This window comes from Rana temporaria, chromosome 1, assembly GCF_905171775.1.
Source record: "Rana temporaria chromosome 1, aRanTem1.1, whole genome shotgun sequence".
In the NCBI taxonomy this organism is placed as follows: domain Eukaryota; kingdom Metazoa; phylum Chordata; class Amphibia; order Anura; family Ranidae; genus Rana; species Rana temporaria.
In genome coordinates, this window is record NC_053489.1 from 442,691,835 (window position 1) to 442,705,194 (window position 13,360).

The 13,360-nt window shown below is 43.5% G+C and overlaps 1 protein-coding gene across 1 annotated transcript in view; it reads left to right on the forward strand.

The window, feature by feature from the left end:
• The window catches only part of HPSE (heparanase), a 58,422-nt gene that overhangs the window by 20,360 nt on the left and 24,702 nt on the right, over window positions 1–13,360 (forward strand). The window contains exons 3-7 of the mRNA XM_040326738.1: window positions 1,029–1,157; window positions 1,253–1,426; window positions 3,808–3,979; window positions 5,660–5,707; window positions 8,015–8,108. Of these exons, the coding sequence (XP_040182672.1) occupies window positions 1,029–1,157; window positions 1,253–1,426; window positions 3,808–3,979; window positions 5,660–5,707; window positions 8,015–8,108 (617 nt within the window). The remainder of the gene's footprint in view (window positions 1–1,028; window positions 1,158–1,252; window positions 1,427–3,807; window positions 3,980–5,659; window positions 5,708–8,014; window positions 8,109–13,360) is intronic.

Here is a 13,360-nt window from a genome sequence, read left to right on the forward strand (position 1 = left end):
GCTTCCCCCGTGTTATACACCCCCCCCCCCCCCACCACAGTGCTGTTGGCTTCCCCCGGCTGCTGTAGGGGATGTTTCAGGATAAGGAAGGGGGCTAATCATTATGTAATTTACCAGTCCCTTCCTTTTCTAAATGAACACCTTTAACACACTCCTACGTTTACTAAGTTTCTAACCACTGCTTGAGTTATTGATTTTTTTTTTTTTACCCTGAAAGTATGTGCTTGCTAGAAATATAATGTTACTTTTAAAGCCCAGTTCTATCCAAAAGCATTATAGTTTTAATCAGGGATGTATGGAAATCTTTTCCAATGTGGACACGGTTACAAAAATACATTTCTAGAATAATGGGGAAGGGTTACAATATCTGACAATAATTGTATTGCTGCCATAGGTGTGCGCAGCCTATTGCATTAGGGTGTGCACCCCAAACCTTCAACACATATGCGTTTGACATATTTACCGGCCTCCTCCCGGCTCTCCATTCTGAAACAATGGGGGAAAGGGGGGAGCAAGGGAGCACATGGGGGACCCAGGCAACAGAAGGAAATGGAACAGGGAAAGGAGGGGTGCCATATATTAGTACTGATCCCCCTATATTTTCCTCCTGTGGCAGCTGAATGTTGACAAAAGGGAGAGGAGGAGAAGCTTATTTTTAGCTGCTGCAGGAGGTAAATACTGATCAGTTCTACTAAATTCCACCCCCACCACCTCTCCTGTCCAGGTTCTGAGGGTCGGCAAGGAAGGATTGTGGTTTACCTATCACCTGCCCACCATTGACAGGTTGCCAACTCCAGGATTAGGGTGTGCCCAGGCACACCCCTTGTGCACACCTATGATTGCTGCCTGTGCCATTTTGTACCAGACACAACTTTACCCCCATTTATTGTGCAGGTGTCACAGGGACAGGATGTAAAATAAACCTCCCCAGTGGTGTCACAGAAATAAACCTGTAGGTTTTGATGCTTAAATTAATAGAAGTGCTTCTGTTTTCAGCTAGTGCATGTTAAACGATTTTATCTTTTCAGCTAAGAAATGTGAAGAATACAAAGTCCCCCTTTCCGTGCAACATAAACTTCAATCTCAATGGCCAATCCAAGAGCAAATCATACTGAAGGAAGAATTTCTTAAAAAATACAAAAATTCTACAATAACAAGTAAGGCAATATTGACCATGCTTTCATTATTGGTATCTTAAATAATCTAGATGAGAAAATGTTCACACACAACCCAAATTTTTTATTTATTTTAGAAGAAACTATTGATCTGTTGTACAGATTTGCAAACTGCTCGGGCTTGCATCTCATTTTTGGACTGAATGCATTACTGAGAAATGTACATGATCAGTGGAATAGTTCCAACGCTAAACTACTCATTGATTACTGTGCTTCAAGGAAGTATAACATGTCATGGGAACTAGGAAATGGTAAGTGTAATAACATGTTTATTGATAAACGATGTGTAAACTTGAAGCATATGTAGCAAAGCACTTTTACTTGTGGTTTTACATTGAGACGTTTTTAGTGCACTGAGTTAACATACTGTATATGTAATGATAAAATGGGGAAGGTTTGGGACTTTAGATGAAGCATATAACCAAAAAGGGGCAACACCAACAATATCTGGCGGATAGGTCATTATTGGTAGCTATACTATAATATGTATAAACATAACCTGGTAAAAACAAAATTGGGTAATGGTATAAAAAGTTTTATTTCATACATGGTAGATATTATGATAACAAGGTAACATGATGTAACTAGACAATGCATTTCCTGAGGAAAATGCGAGTGGGAATGCTGAATAGCTGAATTGCTGAGCCCGCACAAAAGCCATTCACCATAACCACTACAGTATCTTTAGGACATACAAGCAGTGTTCCTTCAGTACTTATAAAGCCTAATATCGCACAGCTCCTTTCTCTATCTGCAATATAGAGAGTGTCCTGACTTGCCTGGTCGCCCCTCCCCCCTCAAGAGGCTTTCTCCACATGAGGTGGGGGAGGAGGACTGCACTGAGGTAAGGAAAGCTATTTATGGAATCAAAATACCATTAGAAACGCTTTCATCCACACACAAAATCAGTTGGTGAAGCCTTCAAACAAAACTTAATAAATCCACAACCGTACATGCGATCGATACAGCGACTTCACCGTTTGAAACACAAGGCTTTTGTGAACAAATCGGTATAAAATTTATGTTGATAAACTTAAAAATGTGGGCATGTCAGCGATTTAGAAAAGAGCGTCTTTGTGTGTTTTGCAGAAACATTTTAAAGTCTTTTTAACATGAGTGTCAATGAGAGTTTATTTGTCCCTCTTGTCCTTTAGAAGCTCCTGGAACTAAAAATAAAATACGTATCACAAAACTGATAACATTGCCTGAAACCAGACAAGCATAGCTACGTTTTGATATATAAATTGTGTATGACAAGTAGATCTTGTGGGCGTGAGAGCAATTTGTTCCCCCTTTTTTTAAAGATAAATTTTTTTTCAATCATCTCCACTCTAAAGGTCACATGACACACTCTAAATCCCTTCCATAGGGTTACATTATAACCGATTACATTTTCTGAAAAAATCGCTAAACGTAAATTGCGTTTTCACAAAAACCGTAAAAGATATCAATCTGAAAAGTCATAGCCGGATACCTGAATATTTTGTGACCGCTTTAAAGTTTGTTTGGTGTCTGTAAGTGAAAGTATGAAGGAGCTGAAACTTTTGGCAGGGCATGTGATTTCAAAGGGAAAAAGGATGTTCTCATTGACTTCAATGTTAAAAAAAAGTGTCTAAAAGCTTAATATTTTAAAAAGTATAAATAGTACAAAAAAACTTGAAGTCCCATCGTTAGCTGAACGAGACGAACATTTTAATAGTTGAATGGTCTCAATAGCTGAAAGTATGCAGAAGTTACGCAGAGCCAAAAAACGTACGGAATAAAAATAATAATAAAAAACGAATATCAATACTGGGAATGCTTATTAAGCATTCCCACTAATAAAGGAGAAAAATAATAATAAAAAACGAATATCAATACTGGGAATGCTTATTAAGCATTCCCACTAATAAAATAAAAGCCTCAGTGTGCCATATATACACAATATAAGAAATGATAGACCAATCTATCTAACTGGATGGACTTGTGTCTTTTTTCAACCTGACTAACTATGTAACTAATCTAGATAGGTATGATCAATATAACGTTAATAACACTTTGAAAATGATAAGTAGCATCTATGAATAATGCTTGACGCGTTTCGTTAAATCTTTCACTTCTTCAGGAGCAGATGCAAGATAAGTATCTATAAAAATATGTTAAGGGTTAAATAAGTCTAACGGGAGGAAAGATTAAAAAAAATACACCCACATGTACTTAGATTGGCTAAGAGTCTGCGTGCAAGCGGGGAGGGCCGGGGGCCAGCTGGGAAAATCATCGGCCCTTCTCGCTTTAGGCATACTGTATATGTAAACAACTAAAATGTTAGTGAGGCTAAACAATATCCCTATTCTCCAAAAATAATCCATACATGTCTGGTACTCAATGGCCCTGTAATCTGTTTCAATCATTTTCTTACTATGTTTTTCTACCTTCTTAAAAACTCTGCTGTGAGTTCCCGTGACTTTCCTTTTCCCCCTAACTTTGTTTGTGTGGATGAGCAGTACACGTTGCAAACAAGGAATGCATTATGGTAAAAATGTTTAAGCTTTATAACCAGTTTAAGTACCGTTCCATACCCTGACTTTTACCTTTTACATTGTACTCAAGGTTAATATTTAAAATTGTAGTCCCTTTTTTTGTTTTGTTTTAGAGCCCAACAGTTTTAAGAAGAAGTCTGGACTGTATATTAATGGCTTTCAGCTTGGCAAGGATTTTTTGAGTTTGCATAAGCTACTCAGCACATACCTCCGCTACAAAAATTCTGGAGTCTATGGTCCTGATATTGGCCAACCTAAAAAACCTTCTCAAAAGATGCTGACAAGGTAGTAATTGTATTTTTCGTGTAGATATTGATTAATGGGGATTATTATTACTATGCTGCAGGGCAGCTGTTGGGCATGGGATCCAGATAGCAGTGAGGATCACTGTAGAGATAATTGCTACATTGATCCTCCACTTCCATAGCGATCCACTAGTCATGAAATATGCATACGTGCATTGAACCAAATGTAACTATTCAGCAGAAACATACCTGGAATTCTACTCTAAAGTGGAGTAAAGAAGGGTTAGAAACTTTGTAATATATTAACTGCTGTCCTCACTGGGAAGATTTCCCTCTTGACTGAGACAAACGATAAGGGAAAATCTAAAATGTGACAACTGTCAACAGAGCAAGTTGGGGGAGCAAATGTTTGACACATGTCTGACACGGGTCAGGGTGGGGTTTCCACTGCCTTGTAGGGATTATCTTTTATCTGTCTGTTTTTCCTGGGCAGGACACAGACTACTAAAAAAATTACAAAAGCTCTAACCCTTCTTTCGATATCCAAAAATAATTGATCTTCCACTTTCAGAGTAATCTGATCATAAATTGTTAGACGCTATTTATTACACACTTCATCTTGCATATATATTACATTTTCCATGCTTATCCCAGCACCCTCAGGACCTCCTTTATATCCTCTATTTTTTTTAGATCTGATTATTATCTCTTAACATAAATGACCTCCAGCGATTTCCTATCACAGAAGAGGAAAGTGATTTTGTTTCCTTTTTATTAGGGCTTCTCTTAGAAATCACGGAGCCCCGTACAGCCTACCTGACGACGACCAATATTTTCTAAAAAGAAAAAAAAAATACACAACATTTTTTAGCGGACACAAACACAGCATAACTTACCAAATTTGTACTAAATATAATAGATTTAACTTTAATGAGCTAACAATAAAGCTCTGTGTGTAAATGACCGGCCACCTGGAGCTGTGGGCAGGCAGCTACAGCAGCTGTACAAACACATGTGCAGGTTATAATTGATAGGTGTGTGAGTGCAGATGTATGGCTCTAAACACAGTGTATATTTGGGGCCACTCGCCCACAACTGTTTAATTAGGACTTGTGGTGCACTAGTGCAGGTTAAAGCAAGCAGTGATATTCTTCTCACTGCCTGTCAAATGTTCTCTGAGGAGCAATCACTCTTCAGAGAACAGAGTATGTGTGTAAACAAGCAGTTTTCTTTTATGGTCCCTTTCCCGGCAGCCTCAGCTGCACTGCAGATGAATGAATGGGAAGCACTAAGCACAGAGTCTACCTGTTCATTTGCAAACGGAAGCATAGAAAGTGCCTCCCTCTGCAGCACCTGAAAGCCAGCGGAAGGGAAAGGAGGAGAAGCCGACTGTGTTGCAAGGGGGATCGGCTTCAGGATAAGGCAGTAGAGCCAGCCCACCACATCAGGTACCTGTACCTGTACTGCCTTATTGGTGGCTCTGCCTCTTATATTCCTGCATGGCAGACTAACTGCTCTGTACAGTTGCACTTTTAAGCACCATCTGAAACTGACCACCTGAGGTAACATATATGTCTTTATAGGCGTGGTATAGAGCTGTTTTTTAACCTTAACGATGGACTACCATATACTCGGTGACCACAAATCAGTGTGTCTTAGGCTTTTCTCATGAGGCATAACAAAATAATAACCATATATTTATTGTTTTCCTCTTTTTCAGCTTTTTAAAAGAAGGTGGTAAAGTCATAAACTCGGTTACTTGGCACCAGTAAGTAAGCATCATGTTTTTGTAAAGCATCATGAATTTATTTAAAAAAAAATAATAATAATTTACTCCACCTTTTAGCCCATCCTCTATAGTTCATCAAACATGTACTGTAAATCATATGTATTACAGTGTTTGCAAAAGTCCAGTAGCACTACCAAATAAAGTGCTATCCTCATAGATATGCTTTATATGTTTACAACAGTATACTGCCAACTCCTCAGTGCATCACATAAGTTTGTGTGAAAGTGCAATGTGCTCCACTCTTTCATTGTGTCAAATTACCATCACAGAACATAGTTTCATGTGTTGGTTTCTCCATGCCACATTTTCACATATAGTGCCAGTTCTTAAATCCAGTGCCCAATGAAAGCCTGACTCTTACCTTTTTGGAGAAAGGAATTAGTGGGGTCAGCAATGCTTGATGCCATTCCAGGGGATTCAACAGGTGCCTGGAACAAACCTTTTAATTTGTTTTACCTCAGCATAGTATTCAAAGGGAAGAGGCAGTGGCACAGTGTGAATCAATGTATCTATGAAGCCCTAACAAGATGTTCTCCTTCAAAAGGCATGTGCAGCAAGCAGTTTTTGCATTGTTCCACAGACAATCATTTGTGTCGACGAGTTCTCTGTATATTCAGACAGTAGACTTATTTGGGGAAATACGATGGGCAGTATCCACTAAGCAGTCTGCACATTAGTGTTAAGAAGCAGACAAATACTTCATAACTTAATGGTCAGTAAAGATAGTAGTTCCTTCTGACATTACTGTATTCTTAGAAGAATGGACTAATGCAGGGCCTCTGGAGGTTGCTAGGAGTTCTGTGAGCAGTAATTTCTGCCTTTCAGATAAGTTCTTACAACACCATTGATCTTTTTAGATATCTGTAAAAGGGTAATTCTTCCCAATGACCAAGTGTAATGTGCATTCTCCCCACTGACCATCACATTAATGTAGAGTTGTTTTAGTAATTTTTAGCAGGGTTCCCTGAGACCGGAAACTTATTTCAAAGGTTCTTCTGTGTTAAAAAAAAGGCTTACCTAAGGTATGACAAATTGACATTAAATCTATGGCAGTTTGCACAGGACCCGCTAGTGAAAACAACTCTCAACATAATCACTCTTTCTAGCCACCCCAGTGTCCCTTTTAAATAGTTTTTAGCCCAGGCCGAGAGCTGTCTACACAAACTTAAAGCCTACACTTTTTCCACCAAACGCACGTGTTGGGTGGTTCGAAAGGGGTTAAACACTTTTTAAATTGTACGTCCAGCCAATATTTTTTCTATTTTTAAGTACAGTGATGAAGGATTAGAACTTTTCTCAGGTTTTTACGGCTATCCAGGGCACTGTTAGTAATTTTCTCCCAATTCCTGTACTGCTAACCATGTTTTGCCAGTCAGGAAGTGGAGGAAAATCTATCGCAACAACGCAGACAGAAAAAAAATCCTTTCTTTAGCACAGTAGGGGAAAGCTAGAAGCCCTGTCAGATTTGTATTTCAGTCTGTTGCAGATTTCTCTTAAAGTGGAGTTCCACCCATTTTTTTTATGTTTGCCTGTGCTGCATGCCCTAATCTCATAGTGTTCAGAATGGACAATTTTTATTTTGTTGCTTGTAAATACCTTTATTTTGTAGTCCTTCATTACTTCCTCCTCCTTATTAGCCTAGGCTATTAAGTCGCAAGGGTTTCTGGGATAGGCATCATGTATCCCAGTAGTCCTTGCAAATAGCCTATTTGCATAGAGAAGGGGCGGCAACTTCCTCTGACACTCCCGTTGCTATGGAAACCTGACTGAAGCCTATTACATCGCTTGTGCAGCACTGAGCATGTGCGAGATCTGCAAGGCTGAAATCCAGGAAGTCATACAGTCTGGCTTCATGATGCCCACACTTAAGATGGCCACGGTCTATTTCTAGATTATAAACTAACTAAATGCTCTAACAACCTAACAAAACGGACCTTAGTTTACAGACTAACTTTCCTAGACTACATTAAGCTTGTGTATTACAGGGGTATTTATATTTAAAAAGTGAAATTGTGGGTGGAACTCCCCTTTAATTTCCTCTGTGATGAAACTGTTAGCAGGACAGGAATTGAGGGTAAATCTTTCTAGGTGACCCCTGGGTAGCAGTAATAACCAGAAGTTCCAAAACTAGAATTTTTTTTTTGACTTTAGATATGAATGTTAAATTGTCTTTGTAAAACACAATGGGGCAGATGATTAATTTCATGTTTACTTCTAAAACTGACCAAATCATATAAGCTACTTAATTTCTTAATTGTAATTTTTTTTTTTTTTAACTGTCAATAGCTATTATGTCGATGGGCGAACTGCTTCTAAGAGGGATTTTCTCAATCCACATATACTGGATTCTTTGGCTTCAGAGATTAAGACAGTATTTCAGGTATGTAATAAGCCATGTCTGCAATAAGCCATGTCTGCAGTATCTCCAAGTTTTGATTTATTTCTAATATTCAGTGTGATACCAAGGAATGGAATGATTAAAAAAAAAAAAAATGTGTACACGATCGCTTTTGCGAGGCATATGTTAACAAGTGATGAGCGGCCCAGACAATTGCCATGCTGGAAATTCATTGAACTGGGAGGATGAATGGTGAGCTTAGCACCACATGCATTGTTTTGTTTTCTGTCCTTCTCCTTTTTTTTTTTGTAAACAATGCTATGGGTACCTTGGCACTGCCATGGGGCCCATGTACCAATACATTTTTTTTTTTTAAATACTGTTGGGGAGTCTTTTTAATGGCTATCATAGAACAGGAGTAGTGGTGGGTCAACCATGTGAATTATGTTGGATGTGCACACAGTGAGTGTTTTTATTTACTTTTTAACTTTATTTAACAAAGCGTATTTTTCTCTATCATACATCACGGGACACAGAGCGGCATAGTAATTACTATGTGGGTTATAGAGTCTACCTTCAGGTGATGGACACTGGCACTCTCAGACAGGAAGTTCCTCCCTATATAACCCCCTCCCATAGGAGGCGTACCTCAGTTTTTTCGCCAGTGTCTTAGGTGGTGGTCACAGTATAAGCAAGGTCCTTTGTGGCTGAGCTTAGGAACTGTTTTAACCGGATCCATCCAAGGTGCTGCATAGCCAAAGTGGATGGTACCCGGGCCCCCGGTGGACGAGGGGGTTTTGCCTATAATGCTTCTCATTTGAGAGCTGGATTCTGGGTTCCAGAACATTGGTCTATGTTAAACGGCCAAATGTAATCTGTTGCCAGGATGCTGTATAGGTCCAGGGGAGCGGTGACCTGCTATGGACCCCAGTCCCTGAAGGTTTTTGCGAACAAAGCCCACGGTGAAGGGTGAAGGCTGGGCCTCTTGTCCTTGGCAATACCCTGCGGCGTGGACAGGTAAGTGTGAGATCTGCGGGACGTGGTCCGTCGGCAGGTTTCTCTAGTAAGGGGAGTATGGGAATAGCCCAATTATGCTGCTATGCATGGGCAAGTCTGCCACTATGTCTGTAAGACAGGATGGCTGTAAATCGTTTTCTCATATATATATATGTTTTTCCCCTGTCTGGTACTGGTAATCTGTGGCAGCAGGTACTGTAGGGATGCATGGGGATGTCTAAGCTAAAAAGAGCTTACCAGCCTGAGAAGCAAACTTGTTTGGCTTGGCGGTTCCTCGGTCCTCCCTGCGGCGCGTGTCTCCAGCCCATACTGCTGCGGTGTTCGTCTGCTGTCACACGCGCGCGCGTGCACGTAAATAGCGGCGCGACGTTGCGTGACGCTGGGGGCGTGGCAGAACGGCGCACGCGGGTGCACGTTAAAGGAACGCTCCCTCAAGCAGTCATGACCTTACAGCGTGAGGGGGACACAGAGCGCGGTGCCAGGTGGAGCTTCCTACTGTCGACAGTGGTCAGGTTGGTGGACCAGGACGCCTCAGGGTGCATCTGTTCAGGGGCTAAAGTGCCCATATCTGGACATCTGGTAGGTGCCTGCCTGTAAAGCCTCCTCCCCCATAAGGACAGGTTACATTACGTACCAGGCTACCCCAGTGGAAGCGTTGCCCTTAGGCAGCTTCACAAAGTCCCAGGTAGTTCTGCAACATAAGGGGTACTTTGTTTTTTGTGGCCAGGTTCCTTCCAAATTGCGGGGAGTACCTAGGATTGGCTATGGCTCCCAAGGGATCGGGGTCAAAAGCGGCAAAGTCCGCAAAAAGATCTAAGGGATCCCCATCCAGCTCGGAGGACCTAGGCCGGGCCTCAGCAGCGGCCCCACTCCCTGAGGATCCGGAGCTTATCGGTGGGCAGGATCAGGTAGCTGGTGCTGTAGCAGGTCCAGTCCAGCCAGCCCCAGTGTTTGTAACACAGGAGGTACTGGCTACTACTCTGGTGGGACTAGAGGAGAGATTGGCAGCCTTAATTGCTGCATCTCTTCCCGAGAAGAAGCGGGCTAGATCCCCTTCTCCTAAGGTGCGGTCCCGGAGTCTTGAAAGTCTTTCCTCTGATGAGGTAAGCTTCCTAGAGGATCAGGAGGAGGACCTGGAGGAGAAAGTGTCTGAAGAATCTACCATTGAAGAGCCTTTTTCGGCCTCCCAGGCTGAAAAACTGTGGATTCAGTCCTTAGCTGACATGGTCCGCTCAACATTTAAATTACCATTACCGGTGTCCCCTACAGGGGTAGTATCCTCTCTAGGGTCTTTGAAGGCTCCTCATGCTAGCACTTTCTTTCCAGTCCATCCTCTCCTGGAGGAGCTTATGTATAAGGAATGGGCTCACCCTGACAGAATCTTTATTCCACCAAAAAGATTTTCTGTGTTATATCCCATGGAGGAAAAGTTTTGCAAAAAATGGTCTGTACCTGCTGTGGATGCGGCCATTTCATGCGTTAATAAATCTTTGACCTGTCCTGTGGACAATGTCCAAATGTTTAAGGACCCGGTGGACAAGCGTTTGGAAACGTTATTAAAGTCCTCTTTTTCCACGATGGGGGCGGTGGTTCAGCCGGCTATAGCAGCTATTGGGGTGTGCCAGGCCCTGAAGGACCAAACTAAACAGGTCCTAAGGGATTTGCCAGACCAGCAAGCTCAGGAACTATCTGATTTACCTAGAGCTCTTTGTTTTGCAGTGGATGCGATAAAGGATTCTATCCAACAAGCATCCCGTCTCTCCATGTTTCTTGTGCATATGCGCAGGCTTTTATGGCTGAAGAACTGGTCAGCCGAGACTCCCTGCAAAAAGCTGTTGACAGGTTTTCCCTTTCATGGGGAAAGATTGTTTGGGGAAGACTTGGACAAGTATATAGAAAAGATTACAAGTGGGAAAAGTACCCTGCTACCGGTCAAGAAGCGGTTCAGGGGCCCCACCTTTAAGCGTCCAACAGCTCCGGCACCTGGGCCATCTAATACTAGGCAGTATCGACGGCCGCCGACTAGACCCAATAATGACAACAAGCCACAGGGTCAGTTCTTCACAAACAAAAGACCCTGGGTCCGTAAGCAGGGTAAACCTGCCCCCAAGGCGTCCTTGTGAAGGGGCGCCCCCATCCGTTTGGGTGGGGGGAAGACTCCAACAATATTCCAATATCTGGAGGAAGGGAGTCTCCGACAAGTGGGTTCTCTCCGCGGTAACCTCCGGTTACCAGTTGGAATTTCGAGAAATCCCCCCGCCTCATTTTCAAAAGTCAAACTTGCCGAGCGACCCAGAGAAAAGGGCCTTACTGTTGGCATCCCTAGACCATTTGTTGGCCCAAAAGGTGATTGTACGGGTACCCACTCAAGAATACGGTCTGGGGTTCTACTCGAATTTATTCGTAGTCCCAAAGCCAAACGGCGATGTCAGGCCGATTTTAAACCTAAAACGGTTAAACAAATTTCTGGTGATTCGGTCTTTTCGGATGGAATCCATTCGGTCAGTCACGGCATCATTGCAGGGGGGAGAATTTCTAGCGTCCATAGACGTCAAAGACGCATATCTCCACATCCCCATATACCCAGGACACCACAAGTTCTTACGGTTCATGATAGGTCAGCACCATTTTCAATTCGTGGCTCTGCCGTTCGGCCTGGCCACAGCTCCGAGGGTCTTCACAAAGATCCTGGCACCAGTGTTGGCAAACTTAAGAACTCGGGGTGTCCAGATTTTGGCATATCTGGACGATTTGTTGCTAATAGAGCACTCGGCTCTAAGCTTAGAGCGCGCAGTCCGAACCACAGTTCAGTACTTAGAGACCTTAGGTTGGCTCATAAACAAAGCCAAATCTGCCCTTCTTCCTACCACAAGCCTGGAATATCTGGGCTTACGCCTCGATACAGCCCAACAAAGAGTTTTTTTGCCTCAGGCAAAGATCGAGTCTCTGACACTGACCATTCGGTCACTGTTAAGCAAACAGAAACCAACGGTTCGTCTCTGCATGCAGTTGCTGGGGAAGATGGTGGCTACCTTCGAAGCGGTCCCCTATGCCCAGTTCCACTCCAGAAAATTGCAGAGCGCAATCCTGGCAAGGTGGAACCGAAAAGTTCAGTCCCTAGACTGCCCTATGAAGCTTGGTCCGTCAGTCAGGGGAAGTCTCGGCTGGTGGTTAACACCCCAGAACCTGAGGAGGGGAAAATCCTTCAATCCGGTGGCCTGGGTAGTGATATCTACCGACGCCAGCCTGAGGGGTTGGGGTGCCACCCTAGGGGAGCTCTCCCAGCAAGGGCTTTGGTCAAGCAGGGAGAGTCTCTTGCCTATCAATCTGTTAGAGATCAGGGCTGTGCGGTTAGCCCTAAGGGCCTGGACGTCCAAATTACAGGGCTCCCCGGTAAGGGTACAGTCGGACAACGCCACGGCTGTGGCCTATATAAACCATCAGGGGGGCACGAGAAGTCGATCAGCCCAGAAAGAGGTGGATCAGATCTTCGTTTGGGCAGAGGCTTACATACCTTGCCTGTCGGCAGTATTCATACCCGGCATACACAATTGGCAGGCCGATTACCTCAGCCGCCAACAATTATTTCCGGGGGAATGGGCTCTCCACCCCGAAGTTTTTCAGACCATTTGTCAAAGATGGGGTGTGCCGGACGTGGACCTATTGGCATCCAGGGAAAACACGAAACTGCCCAGCTTTGTTTCCCGGACAAGGGATCCATGGGCCTGCGGGACGGATGCCCTGGTATGTCCTTGGCACGAGTTTTCCCTTGTTTATGCCTTCCCACCGTTGCAGCTGCTGCCTCGGCTTCTGCGCCGGATCAGGTGGGAGAGGAAGCCGGTGATCTTAATAGCCCCGGCGTGGCCCCGAAGGGCTTGGTATTCTCTGATTGTCAGGATGTCAGTCGGAGACCCATGGCCTCTCCCCTTACGACCGGACCTGCTGTCCCAGGGGCCGATATTCCACCCTGCCTTACGGTCGCTAAATTTAACGGCTTGGCGATTGAATCCTTTGTTTTAAGAAAGAGGGGTTTGTCAGGCTCTGTCCTGGCTACCCTAATCAGCGCCAGAAAGCCAGTTTCTAGGCAAATATACTACAGGGTGTGGATCTTACATATCCTGGTGTGAGACCAGGAAATGGCACCCTCGTAAGTTTGTAATTGGCAGGATCTTGGAGTTCTTGCAAAGGGGGCTAGACATGAAGCTAGCTGTAAGTTCCCTTAGGGGCCAGGTGTCGGCCTTATCGGTATTTTTTCAGAGACCGCTAGCCACGCATTC